Source organism: Vespa mandarinia, chromosome 2, assembly GCF_050613455.1.
Source record: "Vespa mandarinia isolate Hongniang chromosome 2, ASM5061345v1, whole genome shotgun sequence".
Lineage (NCBI taxonomy): Eukaryota > Metazoa > Arthropoda > Insecta > Hymenoptera > Vespidae > Vespa > Vespa mandarinia.
Window position 1 is genome coordinate 17,322,501 of NC_140811.1, and position 14,044 is coordinate 17,336,544.

General features: G+C 35.6%; 1 protein-coding gene and 1 long non-coding RNA gene across 5 annotated transcripts in view; one reads left to right on the forward strand and one right to left on the reverse strand.

Moving 5' to 3' along the window:
* LOC118445552 (uncharacterized) overlaps positions 1-2,625 on the forward strand; it is a 136,124-nt gene extending 133,499 nt beyond the window's left edge. For both annotated transcript variants that reach the window (XR_014983854.1, XR_014983855.1), the window contains one exon: positions 2,463-2,625. This is a non-coding gene — a long non-coding RNA (uncharacterized LOC118445552). The remainder of the gene's footprint in view (positions 1-2,462) is intronic.
* LOC118445529 (disintegrin and metalloproteinase domain-containing protein 10) overlaps positions 1-13,801 on the reverse strand; it is a 145,766-nt gene extending 131,965 nt beyond the window's left edge. For all 3 annotated transcript variants that reach the window (XM_085664998.1, XM_085664997.1, XM_035875217.2), the window contains exon 1: positions 13,621-13,801. In XM_085664998.1, coding sequence (XP_085521124.1) covers positions 13,621-13,711 — 91 coding nt within the window. In that variant the 5' untranslated portion in view covers positions 13,712-13,801. The remainder of the gene's footprint in view (positions 1-13,620) is intronic.
* Positions 13,802-14,044: the final 243 nt, after the last annotated feature.

Sequence of the window (14,044 nt, forward strand, 5' to 3'; positions counted from 1 at the left end):
TATTTCTCGCGATATGCTAATAATGGTTTAATGCAGCTGAAAGAGAGAGAGAGAGAGAGAGAGAGATTTCGAAATACTTGCGCATTTCAGCCTATTCGCGTTTTCACGTCGAATCAAATAAAGCCGGATTCCTTTGCCACGGTACGTTCCCTCCTTCCATCTAGTTTTTCTTTCTATCTTTCTCTTCTTCTTCTTCTTCTTCTTCTTCTTCTTCTTCTTCTTCTTTCTGAGCACACTGCTACGTCATTTCGCATTACGTTGTGAGATAACTCTTCTCTGCAGTGATATTCAATCTCATAAAACTTACCTACGCAAAACCAATCCGTTCGTTTTCTCATATTTAATCGAAATCATCCTCTCTACCTCCTTCCCCTCCCTTCCCCCTCCCCGCCGGTTATACCATCTACCCTATCGAATGATATTGCGAATATAAGAAGTGGTGTATTAACTGAAAAGTAATAAAATCGTGAATTACGATACTTGCGACCTTGAGATTTTACTTGCTAATCGAATAAAATTCATTGGATTTATTCTACCATTAATTAATTAAATTAAATTAAATTAAATTAAATTAAATTAAATTAAATTAAATTAAATTAATTAATTAATTCGTTCATTCATTCATTCATTCATTCATTAATAAATGAAATCAAACGTCGTAAATGAAATTTGAACATGTCTATTTAATTCCTTGCCATTTTTTTCTTTTTCTTTCTTCTTACTTTTTTTTTTTTTTTTTTTTTTTTATTGAGATCGAAAAAAAGAGAAATCCCTTCGCGTATTGATTCATTAGTTAGAGAAAGAGAGAGAGAGAGAGAGAGAGAGAGAGAGAGAGAGAGAGAGAGAGAGAGAGAGAGAGAGAGAGAGAGAGAGAGAGAGTAAAACCGTGATATCATTATTAACCTCGCTGGAAAAGTGTCGAAAAGGAGAAAGAAGCGAAGCAGAATAGTACCAGAATAAAGCCAGAATAGAACCAGAGTAAGAATCAGTGTAAAATCAGAGCAGACGAATTTCCGCTTTTACAGTGAAGGAAAAAGTTGGAGCGAAGCCCAACGTAAATTCTGACTCGTCGTTTGCCCATTGACATCCCTAGGAATAGCAGGTTATTAGAATATTTTAGAATGCTTGGTCTGAGTTATAATCGTTGACAAGACAAAGACTAAAATAGCATTTCATTTGAAGCTCGTTAAAATCCTTTACGAAATCTTTTTCTAATTTTTCGATCACCATCACACCATCGCCCTCAATTCTCCTCCTTCTGTTCTTTCCCTTCCTGTTCCTCCTCCTCTTCCTCCTAGGCACTTTACCTCCCCCTTTCCCTACTCCCTACTTCCTTTTCCCTTTTTTTTTTCTTCTTTTTTTTTTTTTTTTAACCTCGACGAAGTGGAAACTGTTTTTCTTTGAACGGAGAATTTATCTTCCTTGGTCCTTGATAAAAAGAAAAGAAGAAGAAGAAGAAGAAGAAGAAGAAGAGGAGAGAGAGAGAAAAAAAAAGAAAAGAAACGAAAAGGGACAAGTGGATGGACAAAGTCGAGAGTGCGACGATCCTTGACCTTTACCTTCACGACCCTTCGTCGAGTCGATCGACAGGAATTTTATCACTCTCAAGTGACGTCTCGTTCATATCCGATAGAAAGAACACGATGTAGTACGTATGTACGAAGTATACGATCGATTTAAACGCTCTAACAAGATTTTTCCTTTTTTTTTTCTTTTTTTTCATTTCTTCTTCTTCTTCTTCTTCTTCTTCTTCTTCCTTTTCTCTTCTTTCCTTTTCTTTCATTCTCATTTTTATTTATATTTTTATTTTTATTTAATTAAATAAATATGAAAATTGTGTGGCCGAGAACAACGATACGAACGGTATATTAATTAAAGAGCATTCGTTTCGTTAAGTATACCATTTTATTTTCTAAAAAATGTTTTCCTTCTCTCTCTCTCTCTCTCTCTCTCTCTCTCTCTCTTTCTCTCTTTCTCTCTTTCTCTTTCTCGACGAAACGACGGATTAATATGCTCGGAGATAAAAAAAGAAATGTCAAGCTTTATCTCTTATGATGTTTAAGATCTATCTTACAGTCATACTGTTTCTCCTGTTGGTGAATATATATATATTTTTTTTTTTTTTTTCTTTATGACAGGGGAAAAAATATGAGACAGATCTCTCTCTCTCTCTCTCTCTCTCTCTCTCTTTTTCTCTCTCTCATTTTTTTTTCGTTGGATAGGTACATTCCTTTCATTAACGTTGAACTTTTCTAATTATTTTCTTTGCTCTTTTTTACTTTTTCACTTGTTTCCTTTTGTTTTTCTTCTTTCTTTTTTTTTTTTTTCTTTTTTTCTTTTTTAAACATCAGAGCAAAGACTCAGTAATTATAAACAAAGCGCGACAGGTGCTCTCGATAGTTCGAGATCGATCTCGAGGATCTGGATTGTCCTTCCTTTTTTTTTTTTCTTTTTTTTTCCAGAGAATTGAATCACGGGCAAACAACAATCGCGAAAGCACGAGAGAAAGACAGAGGACGGACGGGTAACTTGTGAAGTGGTCGACCGCTCGATGCGGAGCCAAAAGCCTTTCAAAACCGTGCTTGACCTCGTTATAACGACTTTCCGAGATACTTCAATGACCTCCTGCCTAGCTGCCTAACTGGTTGACTTATAAATCAAAATAAAGATTTTAAACTTCGAGAAATCGGAGGACTTGTTAATACGTTATGAATTTTCTTATCAATCGTCTATCCTTTTTACGACGTAAATCTTTTGCGTTTGAATTTTATTATCGTTTTATTCGTTATTGTTATTGTTTATTGTTATCGTATGATAATCATTAGAAAATATAAATTCTCTTATTAACTACGATTATCTTGAAAATTTATCTCTTCGTTTCTCAGAGAATCATAATAATAATAATAATAATAATAATAATAATAATAATAATAATAATAATAATGATGATGATGATGATGATGATGATGATGATGATGATGATGATGATGATGATGATGATGATGATGATAATACTAATAATATATTCGTATGATTCTATCGATTATTTTTTAACAATAACGATAAAGCTTAATTGGAATATTTGTTAGGAGAAATTTTTATAGATGTTAATCTCGACGATCAATGAGTAAAGGTGATTAAATTGATAAGAGGAAAGAAGAAATTTTATCACTTTACAATTAAATTCGATACATTTGAAACTATTTCCCGAGAAATGAAGAGGTGGAAAAGTTGAAGAAGAAAGCACTTCCGGCAGTGGTAAATCGCGCGGCATAAAGGGCTCTCGAAGGGCACTCGACCTTGATGTAACGACTTTGCACGCGCTCGTAACTCGATATCGGCAAAATCCCCTTATCGCGCGACAACAGATCCAACGATCGAAACCCCTCCAGCTTAACGCTGTTCAATTTTCGAAGGGTTTTGTAATTTTTCTTTTTATCAGTCATAACGTCAACGTGTCGCTTCAAAGTTTTTCTATAACGGTATGCCTCTCTTATTATTTTACGAAGTAATTTCAAGTGTCAACTTTTCGTTGTAACATGAGAGTTGATGAAAATGAAAATGTTCAAGAAAAAAAAAAAAATACTAAATAAATAAATAAATAAAGAAAAAGAAAAGAAAATAGAGAGACGTGTCTTAATCAAAAATCGAGGAGACATTTTTTAACGAGAGTTAAAAAATACGATGAGAGTCTTATCTTTATAACGTATTACGATTATTCGTTCGAAAAATTATTTTATATATATATATATATATTAGAGGGACCGGATAGTAATGTTGTTTCTGCGCATGTCGATATTTGATTATGATTAAAAATAAAAACTTGTTAAAAATTTATTCGTTTGAATATAATTTAAGAAAGCGACATTACCTTCCGATCCACCTAATATATAAATTAATATTATAGAATATTAGTTAAAATATTAAACTTTCATTAAAGCAGATAATTCGAAAAGTATATACAACAATTTGAAAAAATAAACTATTTCTACTTTTAAACTCCTCGAGACTCGATGAAAATTCATCGTAAATCTAACAAAAATAATGAGAGAAAAAGAGATAAGGTATCTCCTGTGAGAAAAAGTCAACGCACGTCCCATAGCATACATCCCCATCTTTCTAATTTAAAGTCACGTTCACCCCTCGTATTTTTTTTCTTTTTAATCTTTTCTCTCTCTCTCTCTCTCTCTCTCTCTCTATCTCTCTCTTTCTATCCTTCTTTCCCCTCTTTCACTCTTTCTGTCTCTCGTTTACGTTGGGCCAAGCAGAGAGCCGTTTTTCCGTAAACGCGAGGGTAGGTAAATGCTCACGGTAACGGTAAGGTTATATGACGCGAAAATGCCGCTCGGTGGCTAATACAGCAACCATGCTAGAGAATATCAGAACACGGCGACGTCATAGGACCGGGCTGAATGTAAAATTGCATATTCATGCGATAGGCAGCGACCAGAGTATCTTTGTGAAATACGGACTCATCTATAGACAGTTATACATATATATACCATACGTGACATGTATCGATTCTTATACATACACGTAGATGCTTTTATACATACATACATACATATATACATACATACATACATACATACATACATACATACATAGATATATAATCATGTACATGTACTTTCTCTTAGAGATAGACATACATATACAGATATATCATGTAACTGCTTTTATATATGTATATATACTCATAGACACGGATGTACCTTCTTCTATTCGTATATATATATATATATATATATGTATACATATATATACACACACATACACGATGAAGTTATGAAGTTACATGGTCGTCTGTATGAAGGTAGACGGTAAAATAATAGTAGAGGTGCGTGCATGGCAAGATGGTATCGTAATCTGGCGCTGACATTTGTAAAATTTGTTGCATCGAGTCAATTCCAGGACAGTATCTATTACCAACGTTACTGCTCGAGAAAAGTCATAGAAATAAAGGTTCCTTTTTTTTTTTTTTTTTAAACGGCACGCGTTTCCATTCTACCATCATCAATCCTCTTTTTCTTTCTTTTTCTTTTTTTCTCTCATTCTTTCATTCTTTCATTCTTTCTTATTTTTCCTCACCCTCTTACCATCGTAGTTCTCTTTCGTTTACGTTATCCTATTCATCTTTATTGAGTAACACCGAATTCATTTAACTAATTAATTAAAACGCCAAGATCCAGAAAAATTCTTTTGACGAAAAAAAGAAAAAAAAAAAAAGAATTCTCATGGACGATGAGTATAAATAATAAAAGTATAAAGAAGTAATTACGTTTTCCATGCGACACAAAGAAAATGGAAAAGAGAGAGAGAGAGATAGAGATAGAGAGAGACAGAGAGAGAGAGAGAGAGAGAGAGAGAGAGAGAGAGAGAAAGAGAGAGAAATGAAAGGGTTGAACCTTGTATACGAGATGAACTTTTTATCTGACATTCGCACTGTAGTTCTATTTTTATTTTTAATCATTAAAAGTTACGGATAAAAACGTGCGGAAGGATTTGAAGGATCTCCGTATCCCGTTAATTATATCTCTGCATTCGGTTTCCCTGACTTCCTTATTCTTTGTTTTTTATTTCTCCTTTTCTTTTTTTTTTTTTTCCTTGTACTTTACCATTTCCATTTTTCAAAAGTTCTCAATACGTTCTCGTAACAAACAGTTTGACGTTAATCCATTACAACGAGGAGAATAATTACGCATCGGTATTGTAAATGATCATAATGCGAGAGAAACTGGAAAAATAATTTTTTCATTCGTTTTGAAAAATCATTACGACGGAAAAATTCATAAATAATATTCCCTTTAAATTATATCTTCTTTGTTTTTTTTTTTTTGTTTTTTTCTAAACGTGAAATAATTTCGTTATAAAAGATTTTCTCGCTGTGCGTGGATTATTGTTTTTCCTTTTTCTTTTTTTTTTGTATTTTTTTTTTTTTTTTTTTCTTCACATAGAAAACGATATCGTCGAAAGGGGATGGCGCGAACGGGAAAGGGAAAGAGAACGTTCCGAGATATGTGTACGTCGTTTATTCAAACGTACGAAAGGAAAATTAGCAAAAACGAATGAAGACAAAGCAAATAATCGTATAATAAGTAAATACGATGAATTGTATTATTACGATTATTGTTTTTTATTGGACGACGTAGATATATCCATAAATTATCCGTGAAGATAACGCATACTTTTTATAACAAGCTTTATTTGTTTAAATAAGTATACTTTATATATATATATAATATATATATAAATCGCAATAAGTGTGTATGTATATTTATTAAAGGGATTAAATTAAAATGCTATTTAAAAAACACATGCTCCATACGTATTCCTCGTTTCACACCATCAAAGATTATTATATATATATATATATAATCATATGTTAAGCGCAAAATTATGATATAAAATAAATCAGAAAGATTTATAAGAAGAGATAGTAGACGTGAAAGTACCTTCCCTGTAAAATGATCATATTGAGCTTTTCATAGGAAGCTATGAAGATTCTCTGAAAGTGTAACGATCGTCTGAAAGGGATATAGAACGATCATGGTGGAATATCATAGAAAAAGAGAGAGAGAGAGAGAGAGAGAGAGAGAGAGAGAGAGAGAGAGAGGAAAGGTGAGATGATATCAAGACTCCTAGGAACGTCGTTGCATATAAAATTGCATATTCATATGTACGTCGAGATCGAGTACCGTCTCGTATGGCACACATGGGAAAAGAGAGGAGGGACAATTTTCAAGGTGTCGTCCTTGAAAATGATTCTGAATTCATTCTGTGTCTGATTTTTCACGGACTAACATCCACAAGCTCATAGACGACACATATACTAAGGCACGCGTTTACGCGAATATATATATATATATATATACATACACCCACACACATACACACACGTGCAGACAGAGACACAGACACATATACTCATCTATACATTCTCTTTACTCTCTATCGAAGAGTTTTTCAAAGTACATTCGCGGTCGAGTCGTTTTCCCGCGAACGAGAATACACCTCTTTTCCTCTCTTTTATGGTATAAAAAGATAAAGATAGGGATGGAATAGTATATAGAAGAAAGGAAGTGGATTTTTCGACGTTCTGTTCTCGCTTTGCTTCTCAAACCTTATGGCTTTTCCGCTCAATGGTTCCGTTGAAAAGGAGAATACGAATGCGAGCTATGTTTTCCAATGATATCGGATCTTTTTCTCATACGGACACGATATTATCACTTTTTCTTTATTATCGATTAGAATTATAGTCAATATTAAAATCGATAATATCAAGGTATCTTATATCTGTATAATTAATTTCATTTCATTTTATTTAATCAACTAATAATAATATCACATTTTTCTTAGGCGTACCATGTTATAAAGAAGAAAAAAATTATATATATATATATATATATATATACGAAATATTCCAAATAATATCAAATGCAATAAATAATGATAATGTGATATTTAACAAGTAATAATCATCGATCTTATACAATATCTATTGTTCTAATGATTTCTATCGATAAATCTTATCTTTTACCTCCTTCTTTTTCTCGTTTTCTTTTTTTTTTTCTCGTCTTCTTTCGAATTCCCTAATAATTTCGATAATAACAAAAGGATACCTTTAATTTGAACATTTTAGCATTTCGACGAATCGAGAAGTCTCGTAAATCAGGATTGAAAGGGTCTAAGGCAAGAAGTAAAGAGAGAGAGAAAGAGAGAGAGAGAGAGAGAAAGACAGACAGAGAGAGAGAGAGAGAGAGAGAGAGAGAGAGAGAGAGAGAGAAGATGTACCGGTAGCAAGAAGTACGTTGCGCTCGTTTATTACTTCGGCTTTCAGTTTAGACACGGTTCGCTTTATTTCGTAACCCCAAGCGATCGTAAATGCGAGTGAGAGCTCACTCGCGGGATGCGGGCCTTGGGACGATTTAAGGGTTTTAAGCTCATCGATCTCTCCCCTCGTGTCAGACTTGGAAAATTCTCTCCCCGTACGAGATTGAGGCTGCCTGCCACCACGACGAATCCTATCCTTCCTAGCGCTTAAGGATAGACCGCTGGTTTTTTAATTAAAGTGCATTAGAGTAAAAGAGAGAGAGAGAGAGAGAGAGAGAGAGAGAGAGAGAGAGAGAGAGAGAGAGTGAGTGAGTGAGTCGACGAAACGGTGACAAGAGACAGGATTAAATGGCTCTTAGCTTTCATCCAGACGTAAAGCATACATTGGAGAATCGAAAGAGAAAGAAATATTTTCTCCTTAATGATATAATCGTGATTAAATATATTCATTGTTCTTAAATAAACTTCTTTATTATGTCGATTAATAAAGATTTATCATAATGAAATTGATATTTATTTGTGAATTAATTGACAAACTGCTATGGAATATGATAAAATTAGAAATCTTACCGTTGATTCGTTTCAATTTGAATGATAAAATATTTATTAATGTAAAAAGATTTATAAACAATGAATGAAATGTTTTCTCTTTGTTTTCTTCTTCTTCTTCTTCTTCTTCTTCTTCTTCTTCTTCTTCTTTCCTTCTTTTTTTTTCTTTCTTTCTTTCTTTCTTTTTTTTTTCTTTTCTTTTTTTTTTTCATACGACACTTATTTATGAATCAAGCCAATAAATAAGAATTTCTAATTCAACCATTTTGCATGGCTATAGGGTTGATTCATAAATAAGTGCCATTTTATTTTAATAAACTGTTTACTTATAACCGGTACTTATTTATGAATCAATCCGATATGATAGAAATATGTAAAATGAACGAAGCGAAATAAATAATAATAATGATGATGATGATGATGTTGATGATGAAAAACCGAAAAGAAAACGGATGAAAAAGTTGCGTATACTTATAAGAAAAAAAAAAAAAAAAAAAAAGAAAAGAAAGAAAGAAAGAAAGAAAGAAAGAAAAAAAACGTCGATGGTCTCTTTATCAGGAGAAAGGGGAAAACAAAGCAAACAAATATATAGTAGTCGTAACATACGATGACACATTTTTTTTAGGATTATTAGATACAAAGGAAAGATTAAATACATATGGTGTCATCGACAAAATGATCGTCATCGACAAGCGGAACCCGGCGTAACTGTCCTGAAGAGGCGCTGGCATTCATTTCAAACGTAGAAATAGGTATGGTCTCGATTGTTAATTTCGCCCTTTGTCTTCGACGAGGGATTGCTGCATGAGTTGCTCTTTTGAGACATGGCCCAGGTCGAACTAGAGTTAGACCAGTTGTACCCGACGACACATTATTGCTCTCTCTCTCTCTCTCTCTCTCACTCTCTCCCCCTTTCTCTCTTTCTTTCTCTTTCTCTTCTTCCTCCCTCATGCTTCTCACACTCCCTTGGATTCACGAAGCACAATGAAATTGTCCGTTTGCAGTTCTAAATTGCAATTGCCCGGCGTGCTCGGGAGAGAACCGTGGGAAAATTTATCGTGACGATTGCCGAGATTGAATTAAATTTTCTCTGGGTTTTCGTGATGATCGCCGGTATTACGGGGATTAACAAAAAGGAAAAACAATTGGATTCGATCGAAACAAATAATGAAATAAAAATCATTTAGCCTCGTGTCTGATCGTTTACTCACGAAAGCCTTTCCAACTTTAAGTCAATCAAATTACTTTTTTTTTCTTTTTCTTTCTTTTTTTTTTTTTTTTTTCATTTCTCTTCTCTCTCCTCTTCTCATTTTTCTCCTTTTCTACAGGATTTCAAAGTGTTATACTTTACACACATACACACACAAACATATATATATATATATATATATATATACACATACAAACACATACATGTACGCATATAGCAGGATGAAAATAATGGTAGCTCGAATTGGTTGTCCTCACGCGACGTTGAATCCTGATGGACTAATTCCGGAAATGGAACCGCGATTACGCGAGCGCAGCCACATAATAACGCGAGCGGCGCGTTTGCGAAATCGAGCGTGACCTCCTATGTTTTAGACTCCCGTGACTCTATGTCAAGTTTCCCTCTCAACCCTTCCTCTCTACCTCGTTTACAATTCCCATTCCCTTTATTTATCCCGTATTCTTTGACTTCCTTTCGTTCCCGTCGCGTTTTGTTCGAATTAACTACAGAAGAAAGGGGACTGACGTTAAATCGATAATCGTTTTCAAGAAAAACAACGTCGTCCACTCGTATTACTCCTTTTTTTCTTTTTTTCTTTTTTCTTTTTTTTTTTTTTTTTCTTTTTAAGATCATATACCACGTAGACGTTTAAGACGTCTTTAGGCTCTATACGATTTTCTTTTTGGATTTGATTTTTCGCTTGAGAAATAAAGTGGAAATGATTTGTCGATTTTCCTTTTTCATCTTAGCCGAGTGAAAAAGGGTGATCTTATCGTAGTCTCACGCACGACAGGCATCGCGAATGGCAAGTTTTACAGGCGAGCCTTGTTTTTCTTTCTTTTTTTTTTCTTTCTCTCTCTCTCTCTCTCTCTCTCTCTCTCTCTCTCTCTATCGTTATTTTTGAAAGTCACGTAACGAAAGAGAATTCGCATTTCTTTTCCTTTTCTTTTTTTCTTCTTTTTTTTCTCTTTCTTCCTTCCTTCCTTCCTTCCTTCCTTCCTTCCTTTCATTCTTTCTTCCTTCCCTTCTTCTTTGCTTCGCGTCGGATTACGTATGTTATATATTTTTTTATTTCTTTTCTTTTCGTTATCGCCTTCCACGAACGTAGTCGAGAGAATGCGTGGATGATGTGAGAAGAAATCGGAGGTGGAGTTAAGGGTTGATCGTAAGAGAAAAGAAAGGAGGAGATGCTTGTGTTGAAAAACATCGGAACGGAAGAAAATTTCAAACGGAACGCATTCGAGATAACGCGTTCTCGTACGTATAAATAATGAAAGGAATAATGCAGAACAAAATGTCTTTTTTTTTTTGTCTTGCTCTTTCTTCTTCTCCTTCTTCTTTTTCTTTTTCTATCCCTTATCCCCGCTCATCCAACCAACAAACCCACCCACTTACACCCCCCCATCCCATCCAACCGGCTACTTCACTCAGAGTCTACTTTTTCTTTCTTTATCATTCGCTACTTTTATTACAGAGCACTTTAAATTACAGCCTTTCCATCGACCATAAAACTCCGTTGAAAACGACTACCGTCTGTGAGTCTATTTCCACCTTCTTCCCCTTCCCCTTTCCCGCTCACCTTCTTGGTACCTATCTATCTATCTATCTATCTATCTTTCTTTCTTTTTTTCTTTCTTTCTTTCTTTCTTTCTTTTTTTCATTCTTACTTACTTTCTTATTTCTTCTCATCGAAGTCGATACAATACTTACGAATAAAGAAAAGAAAAGTTTGTATAAACTTCCGGGGCTATCCATTAAGCCATATCGTTAATACTTCTCGAGCTATATCGTTGCATACTTGACTAGAAAAGTCGTCCATTATTGGCCAGTTCGATCGATCGAGAAATAAAGAAAAAGATATTATCTTTCCTTTCTATACTATGTCAAATTATTCTCAAAATTCAGATTTTTCTTTGTTTCTCGTGAACGATGAATCTCGCGAGATACGAATACTGCCACGAAGTGGAATTCGAATTCGCGGTAAAAAATATGATACTCCGACTGAATAATTAACTCCTAACAAAAAAATTAAAAATGAAAAAAAAAAGAATTAGTTGCGTATTTCCTCTCTCTCTCTCTCTCTCTCTCTCTCTCTTTCTCTCTCTTTCTCTCTATGAGAAAATTAAAAAAAGTCGATTTTAATGAACCTACCTCTGGGATTTTTACCTATTGTATTTCTTTCTCTCTTTTTTTCTTTCTATCTCCCTCTCTCTCTCTCTCTCTCTCTCATTTTTAAAAATTTCTTTGGTTTCGTTGGTTATATCCGATGATGCAGCAAGAAGAATATTTCTCACGGTTTCTCCCGGGCGAATTTCAAATCGGTGAGTTTAGACAGACAGAGAAAGAGAGAGAGAGAGAGAGAGAGAGAGAGAGAGAGAGAAAGAGAGGGAAATAGAGATAGAGATAAAAAGAGAAAGAGAAAAAGAGAAAGAGAGAGAGAGAGAGGGAAAAGAAGATACATTTCGCGAATACGAACTTGAAAAGAGTAAGACCGTTTCGTTGGCATACTGGGTGAACATAGAAGAAATGTGAAGAGAAGAGAAGAAAACAGAAGAAGTAGAAGAAAAGATAGAGAGATACAAAGAGAGAGAGAGAGAGAGAGAGAGAGACATGGAAGAAGTAATAGAAGTGAGAAAGAAGGCTGACGCGTTTCTGTCAAAGGGCTAAATCTTCGTCTCACTACGTTTGTCTGCGTCACAATGTACGAGTGTGTTAGTGGCCTGGATGAACAGAAAGAGTGAGAAAGAAGGAAAAAAAGGGAGAGAGAGAGAGAGAGAGAGAGAGAGAGAGAGAGGATGAAGTCTGATATGAATACCAAGGAGTGTAAGGTTAGAAAGAGTGGGTGGCGGAGAGAGATGGGAGGGGGCCGGGGGAGCATGGCACACGACCGCGAAATGGTTCAAAGAAATGTCGGAGTCACGAGTAAGCACAGTTGTCAGCGTCGTGCGCTTCGACAAAGGAGGAAATGACGGGGAAGGAAAAGAGTCGTTAGGTAGGAGACTCTCTGCTACCGTTCCTGCTACTACTGCGTTGCTGCTACCTTTTAATGCCAGAGGAGACGAGAGGAAAGGAGAAGAGAACGACTATGCTCGAATTCTTTTTCTCTCTTTCTTTCTCTCTCTCTCAGTCTCTCTCTCAGTCTCTCTCTCTCTCTCTCTTCACGCGAGGCAAGCCGTTTCTTCTATCTCAACGCTGGTAGGACGTGGCTCGATTTTTCCCTTGAGCGAGAGTCTGCACGTGCATTCTTTTTTTTTTTTTTCTTTTTCTTTTTTCTTCTTTTTTTTTTCCATTGCTACTGCCGGTACCGTTACTTCCTTTCTCATAGTCATTTTATGTCAAATTTTTTGTTTCCCTATGTTCAGAAATACAAACCTTACCATAACTCCGGGATCTAAACATTATCGCGATCTTTTTATAAACATATATACTCGATATAAACATTTATTTAACGTTTTCATTTGCGTTAAACGTTTCTATATAATCTAAATCGTTTTTAATCTTGATATATTCGAAATGGTTAGAGTAGAGATCCTCCCACAGTAATATTTCCAGGCTTCCTTACCGCCTACAGGTTTTCGCAGGATATGTGTCTGTGCGTGACAGAAAGAGAGGGTAATAAAAAGAGAGAGAGAGAGAGAGAGAGAGAGAGAGATAGAGAGAGAGAGAGAGAGAAATGATACCTATCTCGTTTGCTTTGGCAAATAAAAGATTGGTCCCTTCTCCGTGCGTGCGCATAATCATCGTGTTCTTTCGCATATCTATATTCCAACTATCTGCCTAGCTACTTAGCATATGAAAAACAGGAGCGAGAAATGGATAAGGAGAATAAAAAGCGTATGAGAGAAGGGTGAAGAGAGAAATGGAGCATAGTGATGTAAGAAATTACGAGTAAAACGAAGAGAGAGAGAGAGAGAGAGAGAGAGAGACAGAGAGAAAGAGAAAGAGAGATTGGGGAGGAAGGAAGGAAGGTAGAAGGAAGAAAGGAAGAGGAAGAGATAGAGATAGATAGATAGTCTCGGTGCACTTACCTCTTTGGGGTATTAGCGGCCAGGGATGTAACGGGCTGCCGGCAACCAGCCAGACACATGCCAGCAACACTCGGAACATTTTCACCCCCATCCACTTCGGACAGACGGAAACTTCTCTACGTTCAAGTCCCTTTCCCTCGTGGCCGCCCTCGTATTCTCCTCTTCCTCCTTCTCCTCCTCTTCTTCTTCTTCTTCTTCCTCCTCCTCCTCCTCCTCCTCCTCCTCCTCTTCTTCCCCCTTCTGCTTCTACCCTCCTCACGACCGTTGTCTCCCACCGCTGTTCTCTTCTTCTTCCAGCACGTTCTAGCAGAGTTTCAATTCTCTTATTCTCTTTCCTTCTACTATCCACGGGAACAAGCTCCCGTTTTAGTAGACTCCTCGTAACCGCCCACTTTATCGTTCTCTCTTTGCCACCTTCTTCGTC